Here is a 27,677-nt window from a genome sequence, read left to right on the forward strand (position 1 = left end):
TGTGTCTTCCTCTGCAATCGGCCATCTGAGTCACTATAGTCGTCTCGACGTACTTTAAGTACTTGAATTCTGGATTCCTGTTTTGTATTATCTTATTGTCTCATCAACCCCATGAAGCTTATCATCTGTGATAATTATCTGTTTTACAGACTTAAGACAAAAACCAAACATAAAGTATTCTGAAAGTATTGAAGACCTCAGAGGATTGTCTGTTTATATTTCCTGATACGATGCTTAATTCATGTTTTACTTTTTCTTTGTAGCTGATGGTTCTCAACTGCATTTTTTTGGGATGCATCACATGTGGGGAAGGATCTCTGTGCTCTATCAAAGTCTGTGATGTTAATTAAAGCACAGGAAATGCATCTTATCCAAAGCTGTTAATCACACCCTCAGAGTAGTTCAGATTTTTAGGATTATTTTTATCAGTGCAAAAAAGAATCAACACTACATTATGGCTTTTTAAAAAATAGATATATACTTTAATACACACATTTTTACAACCACAGTGCATCTATGACATATACAATAGTACTCATGAGACAAAAAACAAACAGCTGAACAAGTCTTGCCATGCCTTATAAGTATTACACAACTCACTGTAAAGAGGTGAGAAATAGGTGCTTTAACCCATCTACGACCGTTGGAAGTATCCCCTCCCCTCATCAGCATTCAGTGCAGTCTGTAATCCTTTTCACCAAAATGTAACACTGGCAGGTTTGTTTGATTTATATCCTGTCAGATCTTCAAGGTGAAGCCACGATATACATCTGCTGTATCCACTGTTGCTGAAGCTTGTGTATGTGTGTCAGTAGTGGCACGACTTAGAGAAACGTTAAAAGAATGCTTATGGGTACTGACTTGTGTTTAAGTGTTGACACTTAAACACAAAGTTGGGATTTTTGACTACCATCGATGGTAGCGGAGCTGCTGAGCGGTTGATACTGCATTGTCATTAACGTATGATCCAGGGGCGATTCTAGATTCAAATTTTCAGGGGGGTTCAGCTCCCGATCATAATGTCATGCATGCAGTGCTTTGTAATTAATATTAATGGAATATCCTGTTTGCAAATGAATAAACATCACAATGTTAACCCAATTAGTCGGATGACCCATTATAGTGTCTAAGAATAATTCAGCGTGAATAATCAGAAATTTCATTGATTCCACCTCTTTTAGGGTGGAGCTTTTGGTTAACAAACCCAAGACAAAGGCTCAGTCATTAAAGAAGTTGCACTTGTTCAGCCATGTTTAGAGTGACAGAGTACGAATCCTGTAAAATGTGACCATTCATATCAATATGCTGTGTTTAGACTCTACACTGGCATTTTTAAAGTGTGCTAATGGAAACCACGCAAAGCATCCATGAAATACATTAAAAACTACTTTGTGAAAAATAACTTTTGTTTTTCCAGCTTAACCCTAACTTTGGGATTTTGTGTTTGGAAGAACCTCCTTGTGAGCCTTCTTAATTTTTCTCCAAACATATGAATGTTCATTATGGCCACACCTTAAAGACAATTACCTCCAAAGAATAATATTCTTTTAGCCCCACGTGCTGTTGTAAACTGCTTTAAGGCTTTCAAGTTTTAGAGAAGAGGTCATTGCTTCTTTAGTGTGCTTTCGCTTTGTGCTGATACAGAACTAGTTTTTACTGTAACTATACTTCTGTAGGTTTCTTGATAAGGTCCTTATTGCTGTTTAATATTTGACTTGCCCCAAAATTGGTGGCTGTACTTGTGACTTAGTGATGACTTGTGGAGGTATTTGGTAGATTCCTTTTTGTCAGATTACAAGTTTAAAAGTAGGCTTTTAAATACACACGTGTACATCTCCACTTGACTCAAATTGTCTAAACTAGCTAAAGCATTAGAAATGTAAGGGAAGGGAAATTTGCGTGAAAATTCCTGATCCATGAGCATGATTTTAGTGAAAAGTTCTGACAAAAACTATCCACAAAAATTGCCAGTTCTTTTTCTCTGAGATAATCTTTGCTATAATGATCGTAGCGCATGCATGAATGTACCCCGTCTTTTTCTTAATGGGTGGACTAATCTGAACAAAACTTCCCCCTGTGTTATGTTCTGTTTGCGTTTCTTTCACGTCATGCTTAACGCACATTGTCCGTACGTAATTTGTATCCATTACAGGATTTTTTCAACTCATCACTAAATATGAAATGAATAAAAAATGCCACAGGTGCAGAAGTATAAGACTCCTTTATTAATTTTCATAAAGAAGTCTTGCACATTCCTGCCCAGGTAGCATAGAGGTGGTTAAATGACCTTTTCTGAAATCAGCAACCCGTTTCTAAAATTGAACCACAGTGAGAGTTTGCTGCTTTCAAAATGAACCTACAAGCTAAACGAGCTAAAAAGAACACAGGTCTTCAGTGTTTTTTCGAACAGTAACCCTTTCACAACACACATAGTTTATTCACTGTTGACACAAAACATATTGATTAATGCAGGTTTAGGTTCCAAAGACACGTATCTAAAGTTTCTGGACCTGACAACAAAGCAGTAACAGTCATTGAAGCGATTAAATCTGTGACAAACTTCTCCAGGACAGGACAGAAGCTAATTTGACAGTTCTCTTTAAAATAGTCTGTTGTTGGTGTCACAGTTAACTTGACACAGATGCACTGGTGCTTAAAAATGCTGGATTTTACTCCTGGCCAGACATAACTGAAACACACGTTGTAAACAAACACCATACCGGTGAATCACTGCTTAGCATACGACGGTGTTTTTGACAGATACCCAGTAATAATGAATGAACATGCACCACAAAGTAGAAGACATATTGTAACACTGATTGCTACGTCTACTTGTAGCTACTGCTGAAGTGCTCAAAAGTGACGGTATTTAGCTTCAATATTGCTGCTGAACTGTGCTTGTGATGGAATACTCATTGCTTTTATACATGGCTAACTAGCAAACCCACTTGTGTGCTAGTGATAATTATTGATGCATTTCTTCACAGTTCCTATAGAGAGCTTACATCAAAGCAGTGGACTGTAGTGTGTGCATGTATGTGGTGATCCACTGCTGGCACCTTATTAATATGCTGTCCTCCTCTATCTGCAACAGAGGGAACGGGAGACTGGCATCTCTAAGCCCTCTTGACCATCTTCAAAAAAGATAAAAGCTTTGACCCAAACTAGTTTACGCGGGATACAAAAAAAAAATATTCAAATTCAGCAGACTGCTCCGTCCTTTTGACGGACAGAGATGAATGAAAATTGCTGCCAAAGCAAATACTGAAACAGCATAGAAAAACACGCTTTCTCTGCAGGCACCATCATGGGGCTTCAAAGGAGAAGGCGAGGACAAGATGAAAGGCTGGGTGCATTGTGATATTTGAAACACACTGGCTAGCCCTCAACTAACGGATGTCAAGGTCTGTGGGTTTTGCAAGTCCCTTTTTTTTCATTGGGATATGAATGAATCACGTTGAATCAAGTGCCTTCCATTGTGCCGTGATGGTCAAGAGAACATCCAAGACATTCTTGAATAACAGGACAGAGGAGCACTGGTGAGCAAATATTTACAGGATATCTACAGGGTAAAGCTCTGAGCAGTTCAGTTTCTACAGTTCTTTCCCCCAAGTCTTTTTTTCTCCAATAATAAACTGAACATCTACCAGAATACTCTGGACCATAAAATTTCTTACTTTTTGCTAACCCTTAATTGTCCTTGAAACACAGGGTGAGGGTGGGGCGTCTACAGAAGGGTGTCTATTCACGCTCAGGGAAAGAGAACACCTGTCGGGGTAAAGCCTATTGTTACATTGGGCAGACTTTATTCTCTGGAATGGGAAGCTGAGCAAATGAACCGCAGTCGGTTGGAGAATCAGATCTGAAGTCCGATCTAGGTGACGTGGTGCTGCCCACAGGGATGTGGGCAGCAATGGCTGACATCTCTCCCGTGTGACTCTCGGCAGTGATTCCAGGTCGATCAGAGGTCTGATTCAGGTTGCTATCAGGGATCGTCCCCACGCCGGTGAAGTGCTGGATAAGACACTTCCTGAACTGAACACAGAGCAAGATAACAGATTAGAACCTCTTATGCCATGTTGAAATGCCATGTTTAAATAACTTATTAGCTACTGTTAGTCAAACGAACAAACAAACAAATGTCATGGTTAATTGCTGGTGTGTTTCATACAAATAACATTTTACTAAAGTGTTTGTTACACAATGTGTTCAGAGTATCTCTTACATGACTGGATCTGTTACAAGACAGACATGCATTTGGAAGTAATGCTACCCGCGAGCAATAACAGGACCACACTGACAGACACAATGAACAGCAGTAACTAATGCAGTATTTACATATACAGATCCAGGGCAATACTCCAGAGCAAAATGCAGATTACTCAACTTGCTGGGGAGAGTTGTTTTTTTAACATTCATTTATCAGCTATGCGTGTTTATGACCAACTAGACTGATGTTGGAAATTAGTTGAGGCTATATGCACACACATACAACATTGCACACTGCCTTTGCAGGCTCTTTTTTTCCTGTTCCTTACAAACGATCTAAACAGTAATCAAAATCACGAGTCAATCCATCTCTGCAACTAAGATCATTTATATTTATTTCCTTTGTAGGACTAAAGCACTCAATAAACTGATCTGCGAAGCCAGTAATGTTGTAGGGACGGAGCTGGACTCCCCTAAGGTGATGTCGGAGAGGCAGATGTTGTCCAACATATGTACAATGCTGGACAATACCTCCCACTCACTCCATGACCTGCTGGCCAATCACAGGATCATGCTCAGTGAGAGACTGAGATTACTCAAATGCACCACTGAATGACACAGGAAGTCATTTCTGCCTGTACAACTCATCCATCTAATGCACACTGTGCAATAGTTACACCCTTTTGCACATGCTCTACACTGAAAATAAGAAATAACAAATATTTACAGGTTAGAGTAAAATGTCAATCATATATATTTCATCTCTGTTAAATTCTGGATATTTATAATTGAGGTAATTATATGTATTGAAGCTATTTCTTATCATTTGTAAACTTTGTGATAAATTGTTTAATTTAGTTCAGTCTGTTACTATTCTTATTGTCTTAGAGCAACTGTAACCACATAATTTTCTTAGGGATTAAAAAAGTATCTGATTCTGATGCTAAGAGCAAACTGCTTGTTCCTATGACCAAAGCAGGGAACCAGAGTGACTATAACTGTATATCATGAAGTTTGACTGTACAGAGATGACCATGAAGAAGATCAGCTCTGATGTGTTACATTCTGAGACCTGTTAAAACTACAAGGTGTCCACAATATTAAAGTGGTTTACTTATGTGAACCCCTCTAAAGAGATTGCATTTGTGTCTGAGGGCTCCATTTCTCACGAACATAAACGCAGGCTGGTATCTTGTCAGCGCTCGACGAGGTAGGTGAGGTAAAGTTTCCTCATTAGTGATGTGCTGACAGCTGTCAATGTGCCACCATTACTCAGATGCAGTTCTGCAGAAAAAAATGCCAGATGGAAAATCCATGAAGAGAGAAGAGATGGAGTTCTTCCTGTCTCACCTGGAGACATTTAACCAGTCATGATGTGTACAGTTATGTAACAGAGAAAGAAGGGAGAACTGTCGATGTATGCACGGTCAACTAGATCTGAATTGCAAAATGTAAAGTTTTTGCACCTTATGCCCTTAAGGTGCAGGACAAGTATCTCCTCAAGATTTCTTATAATGTGGGAGATGTCTCACAGAACATGGGGATCCTGTGGTAAAAAAAAATAGCCTTCTGCAAATCATGACAGTAATTTGGGGTTCTTCTTCTGCCTCTCATCCACCCAAGAATCAAATATGCTCCAGTGGCATTTAAAAGCTTGACAGCAGTTTAGGTTTAAATTCAGAAGTTTCATGTTGCTTCACTGTATTAAAAACCCATTTACAGCTAGGTTACTACTGCTTGTTCTGTTACGCTGATTCAGCTGATTCTGATGGTGGCTGGGAGGAGTACACCTGCTGAGAAAGACACAACAGCAGTGGAACTGACACCTTGTCAGTGTTGGTGTAACCCACATAAAATGAGGGTACCACTTTAAGGAGTGATAGATATGAGGAGAGATGGACAGCCTGCCCAACCAATCGAAATGCACAGGTCCCAGTATGCTTTGGCCAATGGGAAAGCAGCCTGCCGCTGTATGTCCCACCCACCTGCTCTGTGTTCGCTGCTATGTGTGGAGGTAGTCGCGTGCTGGCAGGAGAAAAGAGAGTCTGAAGCTTTCGAGCTGGAAAAAGTATTAGATATAAGTTGCAACCAACTGTGCTGCACATAAGTTCACTGGTGATCAGCTACCTTCCATGTTAAGAGTAGCCACAGTGAGTAAACAGGCGAATGCTGCAGTTTTCTGGCGACTTTAGAAAGGACCGCGTGGAGCTAAACTGTTAGCCTTCATTAGCTCTAGTTGCTATCAACTGCCTTAAAGTTCATCTCAATCTGCTTCCAGAAGTAAGGTAACACTTGAAGCGCAACTTATGTTTATTTTCCTTCACGTCGTATTACTGTTATTAAAGAGAAAAAACAATGTCCTGTTACGTTATTTAGAGCCCCGCATTTTCCGACCGAGAGACACCATACCATTGTCTTCGGCCGTGATGCACTGAGATCGGTGAGCACATGTTGTATGTCTCAGTTAGTTCACGTCTGTTTCACATTTTATCGTTGAGAAACTGAATTTATCTGAATTGTTTGATTAATAGTTGTCGCATATGCACTGACTTTACTTGGTGTAATGCATAGTTTGTGTAAGAGAGATGTTTTATTTTTGCAAATTTGAGTATTTTAATTGCAAATTGATGTTGAATGTGATGTCAACAAAATCCTAAGTTGTGAATTATAGCTAGAACAGTATAATTAATATTTGAATTGCTCTTCTGACCCTGTCTGTTGACAGGTCAGGTTTTTTTTTGTATGCTGAATTGTTCCTGAGGTGGATTCCTCCGGCGAAATAGATGGCGAGCCTTCCCACCTGGACTTAGAGAGACTGAGATTCGCTTCTTTTCCACTTGATGATCTGCTGCACCTTGCGGTGTGGTAGGACTGTATCACTCACACTTTCACAAACAGCTGGTTATACATAAGACCACTGACTGACATTCTCTCACCCCTATTTTCTTTCACACCCTGGGAATATTTTGGACTTTACCCCTTGGACATTTTTTATTTGGGACTTTAAATAATAAGCTGTTGTGTAGAACATTCTCCACATGTGAAAAGAGTGTGAGATCTTCATTTGAATGTACATTGGATTTGTGTAATCTGTCTCTATAAGAGTTAAGGAGTCAGATTACTAGGGTGCACCCGAACATTGAAACCCGAACATTGAAACCCGAGCATTGAAATCTGAGCATTGAAACCCGAATGTTGAAACCGAACATTGAAAACCAAAAGTAACACTTGGCCAAGTCATTGTTTTAGTAGTTTATGTGTTTTACTTTTCTTTTATTTTTGTAAGTTTCCCTTCTATAATTGTAAAGTGTCGTTAACCTGTGTTTGTCAACCGTATAGTGTATTTCACTAAAGTCGGCTGGTTCTTTTGAGTTACAGTCTTGTCTCTGTGTCTTATTTAAACACACCCCTGTGCTCCTATAGTCGAACCTACTGGCCCATTGATATATTCTTTCCAACAATTCCCCTTACTGTGTTACAGTGAGAGCTCTGGCGAGCCAGCCAGGAGCATGGTTGTGTGTGTTTAAGTGCCAAACAATTTGTGTGTGGTGTTTAAACGTGCTTAATCTGAGCTGCAACTTCTAGAGAAAAAATGGATGTTGTACTACGTGAATCTGTCAGTATTCCCAATTCTGTAGTTGTTAGTGGGCTTACAGGATCAGAGACTGATGAGGAAGTGTCCACTTTCCTCCAAAAATATGGTTCCATCAACCGTTACTTTCGTCTAGACGATCCTGAGTCAGATTACCATAAGCACATGATCATCGAGTTTACTCATGAGACTGCCATGCACATATTGGAGCCACTGTTACCTCTGCGGCTTCCAAGCACAACCCAAGCAGGCATTGTGTATGAGTTACAGGCCTTAGGAAGTGTTTATACCCTTGATGCCAGAAACAAAGCCACTAAAATGTACATGGAACAGCTCCGTGAAATAGCCAAACTGAGTGGAAATTCATTAGAGGAGATGTTGAAGGAAGAACTTAAAAATCTGGTTTCATCTGCAGGAAGTGCTATTTCCCAGTCACCTCAAACTGGTCCAGAATCCTTAACTGTACAGAGCCCACTTCCACAGAAAGACTTAACCAGCAAGGGAGACGTTTCATTTTCTGAGGACCCTCAAGCAGTTGCACCTCTAGACTCCACAGTTTTGACATCACAAAATAACGCAAGTAAGCTTCTTACTTCTCCCAATTTCAGTGAAAACCTGACTGATTTCAGCCCCTCACAGACTCTTCCAGTCTCTTCTGGGGCCACTACTAGCCCCATAATCGATGTTAACCCAACTGCTGTTCAGCGAGTGGTTGTTGAACATGTAGTGCGCAACAATGAGAGCTCACCACAGTTCGCTTCATCTGGTAGACTTAGGGCTTTTTCAGGCAAGAGCCCACGTCCTGGCCATGAGGCAGATTATGATACGTGGCGAGCTAGTGTTGAAATCCTTATTAGAGATCCTTCTGTGTCTGATCTGCACTGCACACATCGTATACTAGACAGTCTGCTTCCTCCTGCTTCCGAGATGATTAAACATCTGAGTCCACAGTCTAGACCCTCTGCTTATCTTGAGTTGCTTGACTCTGCCTACGGAACAGTCGAAGATGGTGATGAGCTGTACGCTAGGTTCATGAGCACATTTCAAAATGATGGAGAGAGAGCTTCTGTTTTCCTGCAGAGGCTGCACACTGCATTAAGTAGAACCATGAGACGTGGTGGTGTGTCTGCTCATGATTTTGACCAACAGCTCTTAAAGCAGTTCATTCGAGGTTGTTGGGAGAATACATTAATAATCGATCTTCAGCTAGAACAAAAAAAAGAAAACCCACCTTCCTTTGCAGAGCTGCTGCTTCTCCTTAGGACAGAAGAAGATAAACAGGCGGCAAAATTGAGTCGCATGAGGCAGCATTTTAGTCATGCTAAGTCTGCCCAAAACTCTAGCAAGCAGCACGCCATGTCACACGTGCAACTCGCACACACCACCAATAATCTGGTGGACAAGTCTGATCTTGAGACACTAAAGCAACAAGTTGCTGACCTAAACATTCAGCTTAAGAGTCTTGTATCTGAGAATCATCAGCCGAAACAACCTAAGCAGCAAAAAGCGAGGTCCGTGCCTCCGTGTGTCACACCTGACTCCCATGGTGTGAGACCAAAAGCGGCCAGTCAGCATTCCTCCGCATTTAAAATCAACAGCAGACCACGTCCATGGTACTGTTTCCAGTGTGGGGAGGATGGCCATGTTGTCTCAGTTTGTGATAAAGTGCCGAATCCTTCCCTTGTAGCAGCTAAGAAAAAACAGCTGAAAGAAAAACAGGCTGCTTGGGAAGCCTCTAATGCTTCTCGAAGTGAGACACATTTAAACTGAAGTCTACTTCCATAGAGGGACATATGGGAGTGGAGGCTCACAATGTCAGTCCCAAAATCCTGAAACCTGCCATTAAAAACGTTAAAGTGGAAGGATCAAAATTTCCACATGGCCTTGTAGGAACTAAGACCACAGCTCAAGTAACTGTTGCCGGAAGAGACACAAACTGTCTTTTGGACACGGGTTCACAAGTCACAACTGTACCCCAGTCTTTCTATGAAGAACATCTTGCAGATCTGACCATTCATCCCTTAAATGAGCTACTTGAAGTGGAGGGTGCCAATGGCCAGTCTGTCCCCTACTTAGGATATGTTGAGCTTACCATCACCTTTCCTAAAGAGTTTGTAGGCTCTGATATTGATGTTCACACTCTGGCCTTGGTTATCCCCCATCTCCGCTCTACAGCCCATGAGCAGGTTCTCATAGGCACAAACACCCTTGATGTCCTCTATGCTGATTACCAGAAGCTTTCACCCTTTCAGCCTTTGTTTAATGGGTATCAAGCAGTTCTCAAAATACTTGCGATACGACAAAGAAACTTTAGCTCTGGTAGCCTTGGTTGTGCAAAACTAACAGGTAAGATGCCTGCAGTCGTTCCTGCAGGACAGACAGTTGTCCTGGAGGCCTCTGTCAATGTAAATCCTGTGAACATGCAAAGAGATGTTGTCCTTGAACATCCTTCAGCTTCTTCACTACCAAATGGTTTGCTAGTTTCAGCAATTGTAGTTACTTTACCACGCAAACGTCAGTGTCTTCTCCCTGTCGTAGTGAGAAATGAAACGAACCATGACATTGTCATACCCCCCAAAACACCTTTGGCAGATGTTAATGCTATAGTGCAAGTGCTACACAAAGAGCAAACTGTCAGAGAACCAGACTGCTCTAAATTTCAAGCCAAGTCTTCTTCAGAACTGAGCTTTGATTTTGGAGATTCGCCTTTACCCACTGAATGGAAGGAGCGAATTACAAACATGTTAAACGACATGCCAAATGTCTTCTCTCAAAACGAATTGGACTTTGGGCACACTGACAAAGTCAAACACCATATCAAACTCAGTGATGAGACACCCTTTAAACAAAGAGCGCGTCCCATACACCCCAGTGATGTGGATGCTGTGAGACAACATCTACAGGAACTCCTTGATTCTGGTGTTATACGAGAATCTGAGTCCCCGTTTGCTTCCCCCATTGTTGTCGTTCGCAAAAAGAATGGTTCTGTTCGTCTGTGTGTGGACTACAGAAAGCTGAACCTGCAGACCATCAAAGATGCCTATGCCCTTCCAAAATTGGAAGATGCATTCAGTGCTCTTGCAGGTTCTAAGTGGTTCTCGGTTCTAGACCTCAAGTCTGGATACTATCAGGTCGAGATGGAGGAAGCAGACAAGCATAAGACCGCATTTGTTTGCCCACTTGGATTTTGGGAATTTAACAGGATGCCCCAGGGGATCACAAATGCGCCTTCGACATTCCAGAGATTGATGGAGAAGTGTGTGGGAGATATGAATCTCAAAGAGGTTCTGGTGTTCATTGATGACTTGATTGTCTTCTCATCATCCCTGGAGGAACATGAACAGCGCTTGAAGTGTGTCCTGCAACGACTGATGTCATATGGCTTGAAACTGGCACCAGAAAAGTGCAAATTCTTTCAGACCTCGGTAAAATACCTTGGTCACATTGTTTCCGCAAGAGGGGTAGAGACTGACCCTGACAAAGTTGAGGCCTTAAAGACCTGGCCGATCCCCACAAATCTTAAGGAACTTCAGTCCTTTTTAGGATTCGCTGGATATTACCGAAGGTTTATTCAGGGGTACTCTGTCATTGTCAGACCACTTAACGAACTAACCTCAGGCTATCCACCAATGAGGAAGCGGAACAACAAGCCAAGGACAAACACAAATTCAGAGTATCGCAACCCAAAGGAACCCTTTGGTCAGCGTTGGACACCTCAATGTCAGGAGGCCTTTGACCAAATAATAGCAAAGCTAACCTCAGCTCCAATCTTGGGATTTGCAGACCCCCAGCTTCCATATGTTTTACATACGGACGCCAGTACCATTGGCCTTGGTGCTGCATTGTACCAGGTACAAGATGGACAGTCCAGGGTCATAGCTTTTGCAAGTCGTGGTCTTTCAAAAAGTGAGAGGAAGTACCCAGCCCATAAGCTGGAGTTCTTGGCCCTTAAGTGGGCAGTCACGGAAAAATTCTCTGACTATTTATACGGTACAGACTTTGTAGTAGTGACTGACAGCAACCCTCTTACGTACATTTTGACCTCTGCAAAGCTTGATGCAACAGGGTATAGGTGGTTGTCCAGTCTTTCCACCTATTCATTTAGTCTTCAGTACAGAGCGGGAAAACAAAATCTGGATGCTGATGCGCTCTCGCGCCGTCCTCATAGTCCACCAGAGGATGATTATGCATCTAAGAAGGAGAGTGAGAGAATCCGGCAGTTCACACTGTACCATCTGAGCAACCCTGAGAGTCCAGAGACTGTTCCCTCGGATGTAATTCAGGCCATTTGTGAACGCCATATGGTCACCTCAGCCGTAGCTAATGTTGAATCTACCACTTCTGGGTTGACCTTAGTTGAATCCCTCACTCACCAGTCCACAGCTATTCCCGACTGCTTCCAACAGGAGCAGGTGGATGGGCTTCCCATTGTCCACTCAATTTCTGAGGAGGAGTTGAGGCAAAAGCAGACATTGGACCCTGCTATCAATGCAGTGATTGTACTCTTGGAGACTGGCGAAACTCCACCTCCCAGCCTTAGGTTAGAGCTACCCGAACTTCCCCTGTTACTCAGGGAGTTAAATCGGTTTGAGATGCAGAATGGAGTGCTTTATCGTAAACGGCAAGATGGTCCCAACATCTCATATCAGCTTGTGCTCCCTGAGGAGCTAAGAGCCACAGCACTTACAAGCCTTCATCATGATATGGGCCATCTTGGAGTCGAACGAACAGTAGACTTGGCAAGGGCCAGATTTTATTGGCCGAAAATGCACATGACCATAGAAAAAATGGTCAAATCTTGTGAGCGATGTATTCGTCGAAAAACGCCTCCAGAGAAAGCTGCTCCATTGATAAACATTAAGACCTGCAGACCTCTCGAACTAGTGTGCATGGACTTTTTATCAATAGAGCCAGATCGCTCAAACACAAAAGATGTATTGGTCATAACTGACCATTTTACAAAGTATGCAGTAGCAGTGCCAACTCCAAATCAACGAGCACAGACTGTAGCAAAGTGTCTCTGGGACAACTTCATTGTCCATTATGGTTTTCCCGAAAAGCTTCTTAGTGATCAGGGTCCTGACTTTGAATCAAAGACCATTAAGGAACTCTGTGAACTTACTGGCATGAAGAAAGTGCGTACAACTCCTTACCACCCTAGAGGGAATCCGGTTGAGAGATTCAACCGCACTCTTCTCCAGATGCTTGGGACACTGGATCGGTCAGATAAACTCCACTGGAGAGACTTCGTCAAACCTCTGGTACATGCTTATAATTGTACGAAGAGTGATGTGACTGGATTTTCCCCCTATGAATTGATGTTTGGGAGGCAACCAAGACTGCCCATCGACCTTATCTTTAGGTTGCCTACTAATGCTACTAAGCAGACTCATTCCCAGTACGTCGGTAATCTAAAATCTCGTTTGGAAGAAAGCTACCGGATTGCCACCAGTAATGCACAAAAGAATGCAGGTCGCAACAAAGCCAGATTTGACCGACGAGTTGTTGAATCAACATTGCAGACCGGAGACAGAGTTCTTGTACGAAATGTGAAGCTGCGTGGAAAACATAAGCTGGCAGATAAGTGGGAAGAGGATGTTTACATTGTCCTTAAGCGAGCTGGAGAAATGCCGGTCTACACAGTTAAACCTGAGGGTAAAGATGGACCTGTGCGGACTCTACATCGTGACTTGCTTCTCCCATGTGGATTTCTGTCAGCAGCTGCAGAACCCGAGACAGTCAAAACCCATCCAAACAGGAGACCCAGAACAAGGCAGTGTTCCGTTGTTGAGAGTGAAGATGAAATTCCCTCTGATCTGGACGATGTACCTGATTGGACGTTTCGCCCTCTCATTACATCAAAGCCCGACGTATATGTCCCAGTACATGAAACTCACAAGTTGAGTGAACCTCCTTGTGTGGTCAGACAATCAGCAGAACCAGAGGTGCCTACAGTTTCACTTCCACCTGATCCTCCTGCCACTGAATCCCTTGTAGTAGAGGAAGGTGAAGAAGTGATTCAGGATGTACCTGAACAAGACAACTCACCTGTAGCAAACATATTGCCTGGGCTTGACTCAGCCAAAGGACTTCCTCAAAGTTCAGAATTGCAGCAGTCTGAGGAAGCTCCTCCAGATGATGAGGCAAGCTCTGATGCAGCATGTGATGAAGGATTGAGTGATGTGAACAGACCTGTTACTGAACAGCCTGAACCTGTGACGATCCAGAATAACGGATTTCAAGATGATGAGCCATCTTTTCCTCTTCGTCGTTCTAACAGAATGCATGCAAAGCCCAAGAGATTGCATTATGTAAAACTTGGGAATCCTCTGATAACTGTGGTGAATTCTCTTTTCCAAGGCCTTAGTGAGGCATTGACTAGCTCTTTAAATGGATTTGAAGATCCAACTAGCAATTATGTTGGAAAGATCAAAGCAGTGTAACTCAGTGCCACACTGCAGATGCCCAGGGACGGGCATACCATCAAGAGGGGAGGGTGTAACCCACATAAAATGAGGGTACCACTTTAAGGAGTGATAGATATGAGGAGAGATGGACAGCCTGCCCAACCAATCGAAATGCACAGGTCCCAGTATGCTTTGGCCAATGGGAAAGCAGCCTGCCGCTGTATGTCCCACCCACCTGCTCTGTGTTCGCTGCTATGTGTGGAGGTAGTCGCGTGCTGGCAGGAGAAAAGAGAGTCTGAAGCTTTCGAGCTGGAAAAAGTATTAGATATAAGTTGCAACCAACTGTGCTGCACATAAGTTCACTGGTGATCAGCTACCTTCCATGTTAAGAGTAGCCACAGTGAGTAAACAGGCGAATGCTGCAGTTTTCTGGCGACTTTAGAAAGGACCGCGTGGAGCTAAACTGTTAGCCTTCATTAGCTCTAGTTGCTATCAACTGCCTTAAAGTTCATCTCAATCTGCTTCCAGAAGTAAGGTAACACTTGAAGCGCAACTTATGTTTATTTTCCTTCACGTCGTATTACTGTTATTAAAGAGAAAAAACAATGTCCTGTTACGTTATTTAGAGCCCCGCATTTTCCGACCGAGAGACACCATACCATTGTCTTCGGCCGTGATGCACTGAGATCGGTGAGCACATGTTGTATGTCTCAGTTAGTTCACGTCTGTTTCACATTTTATCGTTGAGAAACTGAATTTATCTGAATTGTTTGATTAATAGTTGTCGCATATGCACTGACTTTACTTGGTGTAATGCATAGTTTGTGTAAGAGAGATGTTTTATTTTTGCAAATTTGAGTATTTTAATTGCAAATTGATGTTGAATGTGATGTCAACAAAATCCTAAGTTGTGAATTATAGCTAGAACAGTATAATTAATATTTGAATTGCTCTTCTGACCCTGTCTGTTGACAGGTCAGGTTTTTTTTTGTATGCTGAATTGTTCCTGAGGTGGATTCCTCCGGCGAAATAGATGGCGAGCCTTCCCACCTGGACTTAGAGAGACTGAGATTCGCTTCTTTTCCACTTGATGATCTGCTGCACCTTGCGGTGTGGTAGGACTGTATCACTCACACTTTCACAAACAGCTGGTTATACATAAGACCACTGACTGACATTCTCTCACCCCTATTTTCTTTCACACCCTGGGAATATTTTGGACTTTACCCCTTGGACATTTTTTATTTGGGACTTTAAATAATAAGCTGTTGTGTAGAACATTCTCCACATGTGAAAAGAGTGTGAGATCTTCATTTGAATGTACATTGGATTTGTGTAATCTGTCTCTATAAGAGTTAAGGAGTCAGATTACTAGGGTGCACCCGAACATTGAAACCCGAGCATTGAAATCTGAGCATTGAAACCCGAATGTTGAAACCGAACATTGAAAACCAAAAGTAACACTTGGCCAAGTCATTGTTTTAGTAGTTTATGTGTTTTACTTTTCTTTTATTTTTGTAAGTTTCCCTTCTATAATTGTAAAGTGTCGTTAACCTGTGTTTGTCAACCGTATAGTGTATTTCACTAAAGTCGGCTGGTTCTTTTGAGTTACAGTCTTGTCTCTGTGTCTTATTTAAACACACCCCTGTGCTCCTATAGTCGAACCTACTGGCCCATTGATATATTCTTTCCAACAATTCCCCTTACTGTGTTACATTATCTTTAAGAATACAGCCATTTTTAGCAGTCATTGATTTCAATCATTGATTTCACATTCCATCAACACTAAAAATCCCTAATTGACCTTTTTCCGCTTCCCACTCTGTGTAGCCTTGAGGAGAAAGAATCATTCCCAACCCTTGATGACCTATCTAATTTAATGGTGCAAGCCCCCCTCAAAGCAGCAGTGCTGTTCAGAGTGTGAGAGCAACACCTCTGCTATCCTCCGATGTCATGAAAAAGCACAAGGCTGCCGTTATGGCAGTGCTGCATTCAATAGCGATTCCTCCTGTGACCTAAAATATGTTGTAGCTTTTTATATATATAATGGTTGTATAAAGCTTTCCTCCAATAAAACAGTAACTTTAAAGCACTCCCACATAGAGAACAAGATCATAAAAGATCACCTTAATGGCAAAACGACTGGCCTGAAACACATTAGTTCTTTATAGCAGATACTTCCACCTCCTTCAAAGTTTAAGAACTCCCTAAGGTTTGGAAAGCTGAAACTTTGACTACACCAATTTGTTCTGGTGACAAACTGAGGTCATGGGCAGGCAGGACATAGTATACATACTGAAAATACTGTGAACTAATTCAATCTTTAAATAAACTGAGCTGTGCAACTTCAACAAAACCTTCTTTTTTCTTATTGCTGGCTGTTGGACTCATTTTTGTTTTCTTATATTTTTATGGTCCAAGATTCCTTTCTGGTTTTGCAGCTCTTCTGGTTCGCCAAGTTGATGGTTGTGCCTGTGGACTTATTATTACACAAGAAAAGTAAATATGCTGTATCACATGCTTCTGATCATCTGTTACGTTAAAGACCACCTTTCCAATTATGCACTTTATCTTTCAAAATGCAAGCTATCAGTTCTCCGGTATGCCTAGCTAAGGTACTCCCTTCTACTTTAGCTGGTACTTGTGCTTTCTTGATTTGAGTATTACTAAACTGAGTCAATGGCAGAGGGAGTGGGATGAAAGAATTTGATTTCCTGAATAGAGATCAAGATCCTGTGGACAAAATGTACATTGTAGTACTCTCCAGAACCATCAAGATTAAGACGGGGTTTTTTTGGGTTTTTTGGTTTTTTTTTGCTTTTTTAGATCCTCAATAATTAAACTAACATTGAGAGAGTAAAACCTGTTTAAAGCGTGAATTGAAATAAATTGCAATTATACTATTGTCACGGCATTGGGTCTAGTGCCCCAGTGTTTTTTGTTTAACTTGTATTCTTTGAATTATTGTTTTCTGTTTGCATTGCACTTATAGTTCCTGGTTTCTGGTTTTTCTGTTCTATTTCTGTGCCTACCTTGTCTCTGTGCTTCATGTTTCCTCTGTTCCCGAGTCCATTTCCACATCTCAGTGTCTAGTCTGCGTCTTTATGAACGTCATGCTTTCTATTTTATTTTGATAGTCCCTGTCCTGCGTGCAGTGTATCTAGTTTTGCTTCCCCTTGTCTTGTTAGGCCTCATTTGTCCCAGCTGGATGTCCCCCATCCTCGTGTTGTCCTGCTTGTATATTTAAGCCCTGTGTTTGTCTCTGTCTGTTGTTGGGTCCTGTTCCTGGTTTGTTTTCTTGTTTTCTAGCCTGAGTTTCTAGTTTCCAGTTTAGTTTGTTGTATTTGTCGTTTTCTCAGCAAGTAAAGCTTCTGCTTTGAGTTTACCTTCCCGTTTGAGAGTCCTCCTCCTGCCTGCCACACAGCACAGTCATGACAACTATGGCGTTCCATGAATGTAGAAAGTTTTTTTTCACCTTTTAGCTTTTTGAGGTTTAATGTAACTGGAGGTGGTCTTCCTCTAGAACTACAGGTATATATTGCAGTAGTCATGCATCAAGTCACCTCCAGCCTCTACTTTACCTCACCGTGTTATGTAACCAACAGAGACACAGAGAGGGAAAAATATCAAGCAGTAGAGGTCACTTGAGTGTTATGAGCATTAGCAGCTGGGCTGTTTAGACCTGCTGGCTAGGTGTTATTTACATTCAGTGGGTCTGGCTGACCTACTTAAACAGCAAAGTGGGGCAATCTGATGGAGATGGACGACATGCAACAGACTACAGGCAATAATCTGATCTAGGCCCTTTGACAAGCAAGTATATGAAAAATGTTATGTAGTCAATTCTAATGGTCATATTTCACTGCAGTAATGTAAATAATCCTAACAGAAAATAATAAAAATGGTCAATTACACAATATGCAAATGAGGGACCCGTGAAAGGAGACATGACACTGCATTGCACTTTGTACACTGGGAAAGTTACAGGAAAGTGATATACATTTTGTTAATTATTATAAATAATTATTTAAATCTCTTCTTCCCTTCTTTCTATTCAGAAATGGAAGAAATATAAAATGCCCTGTAGTTCCATGGACAATTAAGACGTACAGGCCTGTCTTAACTTTGCCAACATCTAAATGACTCAGAAAAGACTGGAGAAATTTCTGTGGTCAGATGAAACTAAAATCAGACAAAACCTTCTTATACAGTAACTGAGCTGTGGCTACATTTCACTTCCACATCAACTGTTTTACAACATTTTTGTTAAAGTAAAAGAAAAGTTGTGACTTGATAAACGACGATGCTTAAATAAAGCACTAATTAAGACATTTAAATAGTGCTTTAAATCTGGTAGTATTTGGAAGCAAGCATCAACTACCAATACTTATTAAATGCTTTGCATAAAGAACGAGTGTCTTATATAGAAAATGGTTTATGCCATCAAGGGAACAAAACACATCCAAGGTGATGGGTGTGTAAAGGGTATACATTATGTGTCAAAGAAATCTCCCTTTATTAGTTCTTTCAAAAGCTGCAGTGAAAATCCAGGTATTAGTCCCTTACACTGAGAACAGAGCAAGAGAGCACAGTGTAAAATGAAAAATGAAGTGGCATGAAGAAATGTCAGCAGCAGCCCTTTTACAATGGTAAGCCTCACACCTTTTTTTTTAAGCAGACTGTTGTGCACTGTGGATTTTATACTTCAGTCATTCACCGTGCACTGAGAAACAGGACGACTCTACAAAACAACAGAATAAACCCACCTCTATAGTTCAACAGCTTTCATGTGACACAAGCAGTAATGTGTCTCCAGGAAGGAATGGCGAGACTAAAGTAAAGCAACACTTACTAGTGTGACTAAAGTGAAACTGTGATGTAGTGGCTCTAAAAATGTCTACTTACCTGTTTGTTCATGAAAACATAGATGACTGGATTGTAGACAGCAGCTGTCTTGGAGAAGAAGGCTGGGATAGAAGCCAGTCTTGGATCCAGTTCAATAGTTGGATGTGCTGTGACCAATATGGAGAAGACTGCGTATGGTGTCCAACCCACCATGAATGCCACGATCATCACCACCACCATGCGGGTCACTTGGCGCTCTGGTTTCCTGGCAGTGGCCAGACGACCATGTGATACCTGACAGCAACATAAAAATGTATGCAGTCATGCATTTGCTGGGACGTCCGCTCCTGGAAAGATTGCAGCACTGTTAAAAGACTGGTGCTCCAGACCAGCAAACTGCCAGAACTTTAACTTTTATAGAGGCAGTCACACAATAACTGCTAATCAAATTAATAATTGACCACTGGCATCTGACTGCTACTTCCCCTCTAAATTCCTACAGAAGCCGTAAGACTGTGCTTAGTTTCTCAGAGTTGTGTGAAAACTTTCTTTTTTGCATGACTGTACATGTCCATCAGCTGATCAGTAATATCCAGTCATTTCCATGTAGGTGGACAACAGCCATTATAACCTGACGCTTATTTGAGAGATGAGTAATAGTACTGTCAGCTGCAATGAGCAGTCATCCAGTATCTGATATTCCCTGTAATAAAAGCTCCAAATTAAGAAATATCTTAACTAGTAATTTACTGAGTCACAATGATGACATCAGTACAGCGCTGAAGTCTGGTTTCTGTCATCCTTCCTTCTGAGCTCTCCTTCTTAACTTTTCTGTCATTTTGTAAAACTGTAAAAATGAAACTCTGTGTGTGTGTGTGTGTGTGTGTGTGTGTGTGTGTGTGTGTGTGTGTGTGTGTGTGTGTGTGTGTGTGTGTGTGTGTGTGTGTGTGTGTTGTGTAAGAACTGACCTTCCTGAGCTTCCGTAGGAGCTTCCCATAGCAGAAGAAAATCACCCCGAGAGGCAAAATGAAACAGGTGACGAAGAAAGTAAGGATGTAGCTGTGATCTGTGATGTTGGTTGAATACCTGTTCAAAGATGAATAGAAAAAAAAGTTTGACTCTATTTTAAATTAATCTCACTGTGTCTACCTGTGACTCCCTGCGAGAATGAAATCTAAATAAGGCCATCTGCAGCAACCCCAACTGGTACTGGCAGATGGCCGCCCTTCCCTGGTTCTGCTGGAGGTTTCTTCCTGTTAAAAGGGCGTTTTCCCTTCCCACTGTTGCCAAAATGCTTGCTCATAGAGGGTCATATGATTGTTGGGTTTTTCTCTATATGTATTATTGTAGGATCTACCATACAATATAAAGCACCTTGAGACGACTGTTGTTGTGATTTGGCGCTGTATAAATAAAACTGAGTTGAATTCCGATCTAAATTCAGAACAAAATGTCATTTAGAGGTTTTTCAAAGAAAACAAAATTTAAAAAAATACTTCTGCACCTCATTTGAGCTTCAGTTCAAAAGGGTAATTTCACAGCTGACACAAATTTCTGTGGCTCAAAACACCAGAGGGTGGGGTTTGAAGTGTGGTTCAGTTGGAGATTTGCAATGCCACATTTCACACCTCATTCATTTATGGAATGCATGGTGCTAAATATCAAACACTGAGGTTGTGTTTAGAGGACAGTAGAGTTGTAGGAAATTGGTAGATTTGCACAGAAATCCTCAGGCCTGTGACAGCAACTCACTGGAATCTTGAAACTGTAGCAATGTGCATGTATTCAACCCTCTGAGGGGCAGGACATGAATATACTCACTTTTTTATATTTTACTAACTGGACCAAATGAAGCATTTTCCTCATTAGTGCCATCTACTGTTCAGTGGGCCAAATTAGCTTGCAATTCAATTACCTAGTCACTTCTGCGTATAAACAGACAACATTGAAATCACCTCCAAGAGTCATTTTTAATCAGGTGAATTCCTGCACTGTTGCTGACAACTCAAAAATGAAATCAGCTAAAAGGATCTTGCTTTCCACCACCAGCTGGTGTGCTTTTTCTCCAACAACATGCCTGCCAGAGAAAATCTCTTCATTCACATTGTCGGAAACAGTAGTGCTGCTTCACACTGGGAACGAATGATATTTCAATCTAATCTGTTACAGAAACATTACATTATTGCTCAGACCATAAAATATAAGTTTAAAACACCCAAGTTTTTGCATGAAGCTAGACAGAACTGGACTATATACTATATTGAAATATTCTCGTTTTGGGGTTTTTTGTTAAAAAATGTGTACTATGAAAATGGAAGAAGAAAAATAAACTTTTCATGTTTCCTGTTTTGTATGACAGGTTTTTAAAAAACAATAAAAGAACAAATATTTTATTAGAAAGAAGCCCTAATTCCTATAAAATACACTGTGATCACTGACACACGGGTTAGAAAACCTCTGATTATTCAAATTAAACTGAGAATATATGTGGCTGAGAGCATGAACATAATTAAAAGGTTGACCTGTGACCATCAGAACTTTCTTAGTTTTGGACCCGCCTGTGTCCCACTCTGTCTGGATAACAGCTGCAGATGCAAAAAATACTCTTCAGCCTCCTAGTTCATGCACCTATGGTATGAAATTCAACATCTTACATCACCTTATTCTCAAGTTATTGCATTCACATGAATTTCAGGATCCCTGACCTTAAGGCCAAAGTCACTGAGATTCAAACTCATTCAATCAATTTGAAACTCCTACACTGCTTCATTCTTGAGTTCTCACATTCACAAACTTAAGTTGCAGCAGTGGGAAACCAAAAATGCTTGTGAGTTAGCGACAGCTCCAGAATCCTGGAAGAAGAACTTCAGCGTTCTCTAAAAAAAAATCATCTTTCCATAAATTTAGCCAACACTGGTATCGTCCATCCTGAAGACTGAGTCACTGATAATAAAAGGGGAACATATGGAGTATTTGAAACTAATATATGAGATTTGTGTAATTTAGATTTGTGAAAGAAAGATGCAGTCTGGGAAACCATCAGCTATCATCTGCTGACTTGGGCGTCTGCTGTAGCCATATTGTGCATAAATATAGTAAAAACAAGGAAAACAAGCTCATGAAAATTCAACCTCCAACCACATCCTACATAACCTACCTAAACTTAAATGTATCCTCCTTAATGTTATGTTGTATTGCAAGGTGATAGAGTTTTGAATGATTTGACATGTAGATGACATTGCACAATGCTGTACTCACATATTTACAATATGCTAGTGTCTCTAGTTAACAAGGAAACAGAGCAATAGGCAAACCTCCAAAAAAGTATACATGATAGTTTAATGAGCGTATGGTAGAGGGTGAATAATATGTGCCATACATGCAGATCTTCTGATCAAGCCCAGGGATTTGAGCTGACAACCTCCCACCTCTGCATGTGTCTTTGTACTAAATATCCTACAGAACACCTGAGCAGTAGAGGGGATTTCAAAGAAAGTCAGTAGGATAAAGTTAGTAGACTCCATGCAGGGTGCAGCTACCTGCCGACAGTTCTGTGACAACATGCGAGTCCTTCAAAAGCCAGCGCTTCCAGCCCTGAATATTTGCATATATACATATATGCATATAAAAAGATGCACATAAATGAGGCTTTTAAAATTTATCAGGCTGTGCATGTTGCAACTGAAGCTCACACACCTGCTCCTGCTGTTAACCAAATATTTTCTGACACAGCTCACACCGTGTGCAGCCAGAAATGTAGGGGATTATATATGTGGTTGGTATCTCCATAAGGTGATGTCTTAATTGCATTGTCTGGACAATTTGTTCTCCTGGTGCTTCTTCTAAGCAGTGGTTCTCCAACAGGGCTTCAGGCAAACTCTCAGCCCATATCTGCACGCCTTTGATCAAAGCAGCTAAATAGCACTACCCAGATGACGCCCTGAGGGCCAAGGTTAGAGGAGACCTCTTTTTTTTTTATAACAAAAATTAGCACACAGCAAGCTAACATGGCTGAGAGAGCGACATAGATCTGAGTGACAGGGTTGAGGGAAGAATGGCTGCTCCATTTCTATGTAAAACACATTGTTTAAGGTTAACGTTGAACCAGTGAGGTTCATAAACACCTAAAATCCAGTAACATTAATTCATTTAAATTCTGCCATCAACATGTTGCACCTCATCAGGCGACTTAAGTACATGTAAAGACAATCTTAGGGACATACTCACATTGAATGACCCTTCATCATTGTCTTTGAGTATTATAGCCCTTGTAAACTTGCTTGGGTTAAATGACCAACTGCCTCAGTACCACACTGAACGCTACACCTTGTCTGCCCAACACCAAATAGCAGACAGTCACATATTCATTTGCATCTCAAGATATTTCCCACAGAACCAAAACAGAGCAAAAACTATATTGTTTGTTTCTTGGTTTATTTGTTTTTTTGCATTCATAAAGCTAAGGCATAATACTTGCTAACCAAGTAAACTTGTTAGCACTAACAATTATCTTAGCACTCTACCATCTCATTAAAAAAAGATTAAAAGAAAAACAAATATCATCATAGCAACCTAAACACGAATGTGGAGGTTTCATGCTCCAACCTGCGACATCACTATTTTGGATTGCATGCTATGGTTTGAGAGTTTCTTATGACGCCACCAAGTGGTCGAAAAAAAGGTGACATGATTCACAAACCAGCAGTTGTTTATACTTAACCAAATGCAGCCATTCATTTTGAATTGGTGCATGATGTGACTAAGGAAAAACGGTCTTAAGAATTAAAGTTCAACTCAAATCATAATTTTCTGTTAAGGTCAATCAAACCCTGCTTTCTTAAGTATACAACAGGGTTATTTGCCCCATAGCAAAAACCTCTAGCATTAAAATACTTTTGAGGAAATAAGTTTGGCTTTTTTTCTAAATGTGATTTGTGTGTGAGAAGTGCTCATTTCTCACCAGTCGGGCTCACAGGTGGTCCCAATCTTGCTTACAGTGTATCTGTTCCATCCCAGCACTGGAGGGAAGGTCCAGATGAAGGAGAAGGACCAAACGAACAGAAGACCCAGGATCGCGTGCTTCGCTTGCAGTCGGATGTTACCCAGAGGCCGGCAGATCACAAAGAACCTTTCAAAGGACAGGACAGCCAGGGACCAGAGGGCCACGATCCCTTAGGGAAACAGCAGGAGGTCAATGTGGTTGAGCCAAGTGGGACATTTGCCAGTGATACACAGCAACATCCCAGATTTGCACGATGTCTGGGTAAAAGCAGCTGCCCTGGTGCTGAAATAGTTTAATGATTTGAGATGGGTACATTAGGTTATCCCCTAATGAGCTTTGTTTTAAAAAGGCAGTATTTAATTGTGGTAATAAGTCTCTCTCATAGAAGAGCTAATTGCTTATCTCTCCACAGTGAGATTCTTCATGTGTATTTCTGCTAGAGTCACTGGGGAGGACAAAAGACAGGGGCATAAATGAGGGTGTTCAATTATCACACATTTAAACAAAAGCCTCTGGCATATAGGTTCCCAAATACAATTCATACCATTACTCCCAATGGTGGTTTTATAGCTTTTAAAGTTCTGATAACTGAACATCAAAGGAGGGTTTTTCTAGAAGGATGCAGTTTTTACCCATTAAGATTTAATGTATTTATCTGTACAGCACAGGTGCAGTACAAAGACCTAAAAATAGACACAAACAGAAAACATTCTCACCCTGAGTAGAATATTAATTGGAGCATCCACCCTGTTCGAGGGGAGAAGCTCACCTAATGTAATGACTTTCATATTTACCCACACCCTTTCACACGCACACACGAATAATAGCAATGACACTGGAGTTAATCACTTAAAAGTGCTGTTAAAGCAAAAGAATTCGAGTGGCTTTTCACCATGAGCCTATGGAAGATGTGCGCTTCACTTCAGCGGGTTATTGATTATGTATCAGCACAGCTTCTTCAGTTATCATCTACAGTTGTAGCAGCACCAGCCCGGCTTTGCAGCTTAGGATCAAAATCTGTTCAGCTTTCCAGCACATGGCCACACAAGTCATTTGTTTTCACTCATTCAGTAATAACTGTACGCTGCAGGGTTGCAATGCAGCGCATTACAGCAATTTGTCCCCACAAATAGCCCACACAACACGTTATAATCATGGAGCAAATAGAGATCAATACATTGATTTCTGGAGTTATTTAACATCACTGTCTGTGTGTAAGTTCTGGGTACAGATGCCATCAACTAATGCACTGCATAATTCAGTTCTGGTAAAGAGCTTATACAGTACTGCAATAAGCTGGCTCATTAAAGCACCACACGTGACAGTAATTTGATAATATTCTCATTAAGTTGCATGAAAATATAAATTCATTATAAATTAATATTTCCTGTTGACAGTCTGTCAGTTTTACAGATTTAGACAAAAACATCCTTTTACTTCATGTGCCATTCCTCTCTGAAACCATGTCACAAATCCAGTAAGGCTTTGCATAAAATGATTAAGTATTCAGACTTTATGTACTGCAGGTGTCTCACCAGATGCCCATGATCCCACACAGCATGGGAACCTCTGTATGCCATTCCAACCCACCTACTTGGTTATTGGTGGTCACAGCGCTGGTAACCTACTTAAAGCAAGTCATGTACAAAAGTGTGTGAGAAGGCTTCTGTACCAGGATGGCTTTGAATTCTGCTTTACTGCTTTACACTCTGGACTCACACAGCAGCAGGAAGCAAATACTATCCAGGTACAGTTTATAAAACATAGCCCTCAAAAGAATCAAACTTCAATTTAACAGTGAGACTGACATTAGTTTTGGAGTTATAGTTTTACTTTGGCCAGAAATATCTATCATCCCAATCCTTGTGCTTTTGGTGTCTTGGTTACAGCTGAGGTTTAAAGGGTGTGTGTCAGATAGAATGGATTTTTAAATATTAAAGTCCAGAGCTGTTTAAACAAATGTGTTCTTTTACACACATTTAAAGTCAGTCTACACATTGATGGATGCCAGAATTCATTTATTATTTCAACATTTCTCCTGTCACTGTAAGAAAGTAGTGTTTTATCGTTTTAATCTTGTCCAAGGAAAGCAAGCAAAATTCCTGAGGCTGAAATGTTCTGTCAGCTAGAGGGACTGATTCTTTATTTGACCTGGCTCCCAGATGCTTTAATTTATTAACAAGCGTTTAGTGATAAAGTCGAATAACACCACGTGGAGTTGTTTTACTCGCACGCACAGCAGCTCTTTTTTGCAGTAAAAGGAGCCACTCTGACAGTTACAGCTATGGAAGCTGGAGCTTCATTCATCTCTGCCATTACAGTAACAGGAGCGGGAAAGTGTTAACCTACCGAAAAAAGTAACTGCAAAGCCCTCCAGGACGCAAGCCCACTTCCCGAGGAAGAAATAACCCCTGGCGTTAGTCAGGAAACTTATTACTCCACCGGTGAGAGAGACTAGAAAGTCGGCGATGGCCAGATTAACTATAATGTAATTCAGGGGCTGCCTGAGTTGTTTGAATTTGAAAGTGACAAACATGACCAGGAAATTTTCGGTTAAAGACAGCGAGGTGACCACAAACATGAGAACGGCCAGGATGATGAAGTTCCAGGGCGCGATGTTCTTGATGGGTCCGTTAAAGGGATCATCGGTGGTGGAGAGTTCAGGTGCCACGGTGTAGGACACGCCGTTCACTGACACGCTGAAGGTTTCCATTGTCCGTGTCCGGAGAGTCCGCTGGCTGCTCGCTGACCCTAACCTCGGTCTCCTCTTCTCATACTCACAACTTAACTTGGAGTCTGTGCCAGACAGGCGCGCTCTGCAGTCACTTGGAAACGCTCAGCTTGCGCTGAGCACGCTGTGCGCTCCGGGACTCCTCTTTCCAAAAGTTCAGATGTTGAAATCCGCGCTGGCCGCCGCGCATGGCGAAGCGCAGGACGGAGAAATCCGCTAAACGCGCTTGGGCGTGATTGTGCGCCGCTGCTGGAAAGTGTCAGTCTGCACGTGAGAGCGGAGCAGAGCGCGAGCTGTGCGCTGCGGTCAGGGGGGATGTCTTGAAAAAGCGCGAGTGGACAAATGATCGGGGGCATCTTGGCGGCTCTTATATAGGCGGCTCCGGCATCGCTGCTGCCCTCCAGGACGCCCTCTCCGTGCGCGCTTCTGCTCAAGCTCCGGACACTGATCACAGTCCAGTCTACAGGCTTGGCGCGTACTCCGGATGAACCCGGCAGCACATAGCTGCGATCCAACACTTTTACACACGAGCCAGTAATTACTACCATGCATGATTAATAGGCTACATCTAGTGTGTGGCTATTTTTAGGTGCATTTCGAAAGGACACGAAGAGATCTGGTGATTTTCGCCTTTTCAGTGCGCAATTTATTAGTGATGCATAATTAGGCACCGCAGCGGAGTGATTGGTCACAGTGGACCTGATGTATTCATCTAAATTAACTATAAATGTTCACCTTTAAACTCTCTAAAACTCACATGCATATTGAAGTCCTTGAGCAATACTTGTTAAATTAACCTGGATAACCTGGATATAAGTAAATATGCAATTAAAAGTTCAAGTCACACAACATGATGGTGTCAAACTGGAACACACCTGGATAATTACCAAC

The 27,677-nt window shown here is 41.5% G+C and overlaps 1 protein-coding gene across 1 annotated transcript; it reads right to left on the reverse strand.

Annotated features, from left to right (window-relative positions):
- Positions 1 to 494: 494 nt before the first annotated feature.
- Positions 495 to 27,246, reverse strand: valopa (vertebrate ancient long opsin a). Its single transcript, XM_063491078.1, has 5 exons — positions 26,405 to 27,246; positions 24,014 to 24,224; positions 20,022 to 20,139; positions 19,114 to 19,347; positions 495 to 4,035 (listed from the first exon to the last, which is right to left on the reverse strand). Exons 1-5 carry the CDS (start codon positions 26,766 to 26,768, stop codon positions 3,790 to 3,792), a joined length of 1,173 nt encoding a protein of 390 aa, XP_063347148.1. The 5' UTR covers positions 26,769 to 27,246; the 3' UTR covers positions 495 to 3,789.
- Between the last annotated feature and the right edge of the window lie 431 nt (positions 27,247 to 27,677).

This window comes from Pelmatolapia mariae, linkage group LG13 (genome assembly GCF_036321145.2).
Source record: "Pelmatolapia mariae isolate MD_Pm_ZW linkage group LG13, Pm_UMD_F_2, whole genome shotgun sequence".
NCBI classification, from domain to species: domain Eukaryota; kingdom Metazoa; phylum Chordata; class Actinopteri; order Cichliformes; family Cichlidae; genus Pelmatolapia; species Pelmatolapia mariae.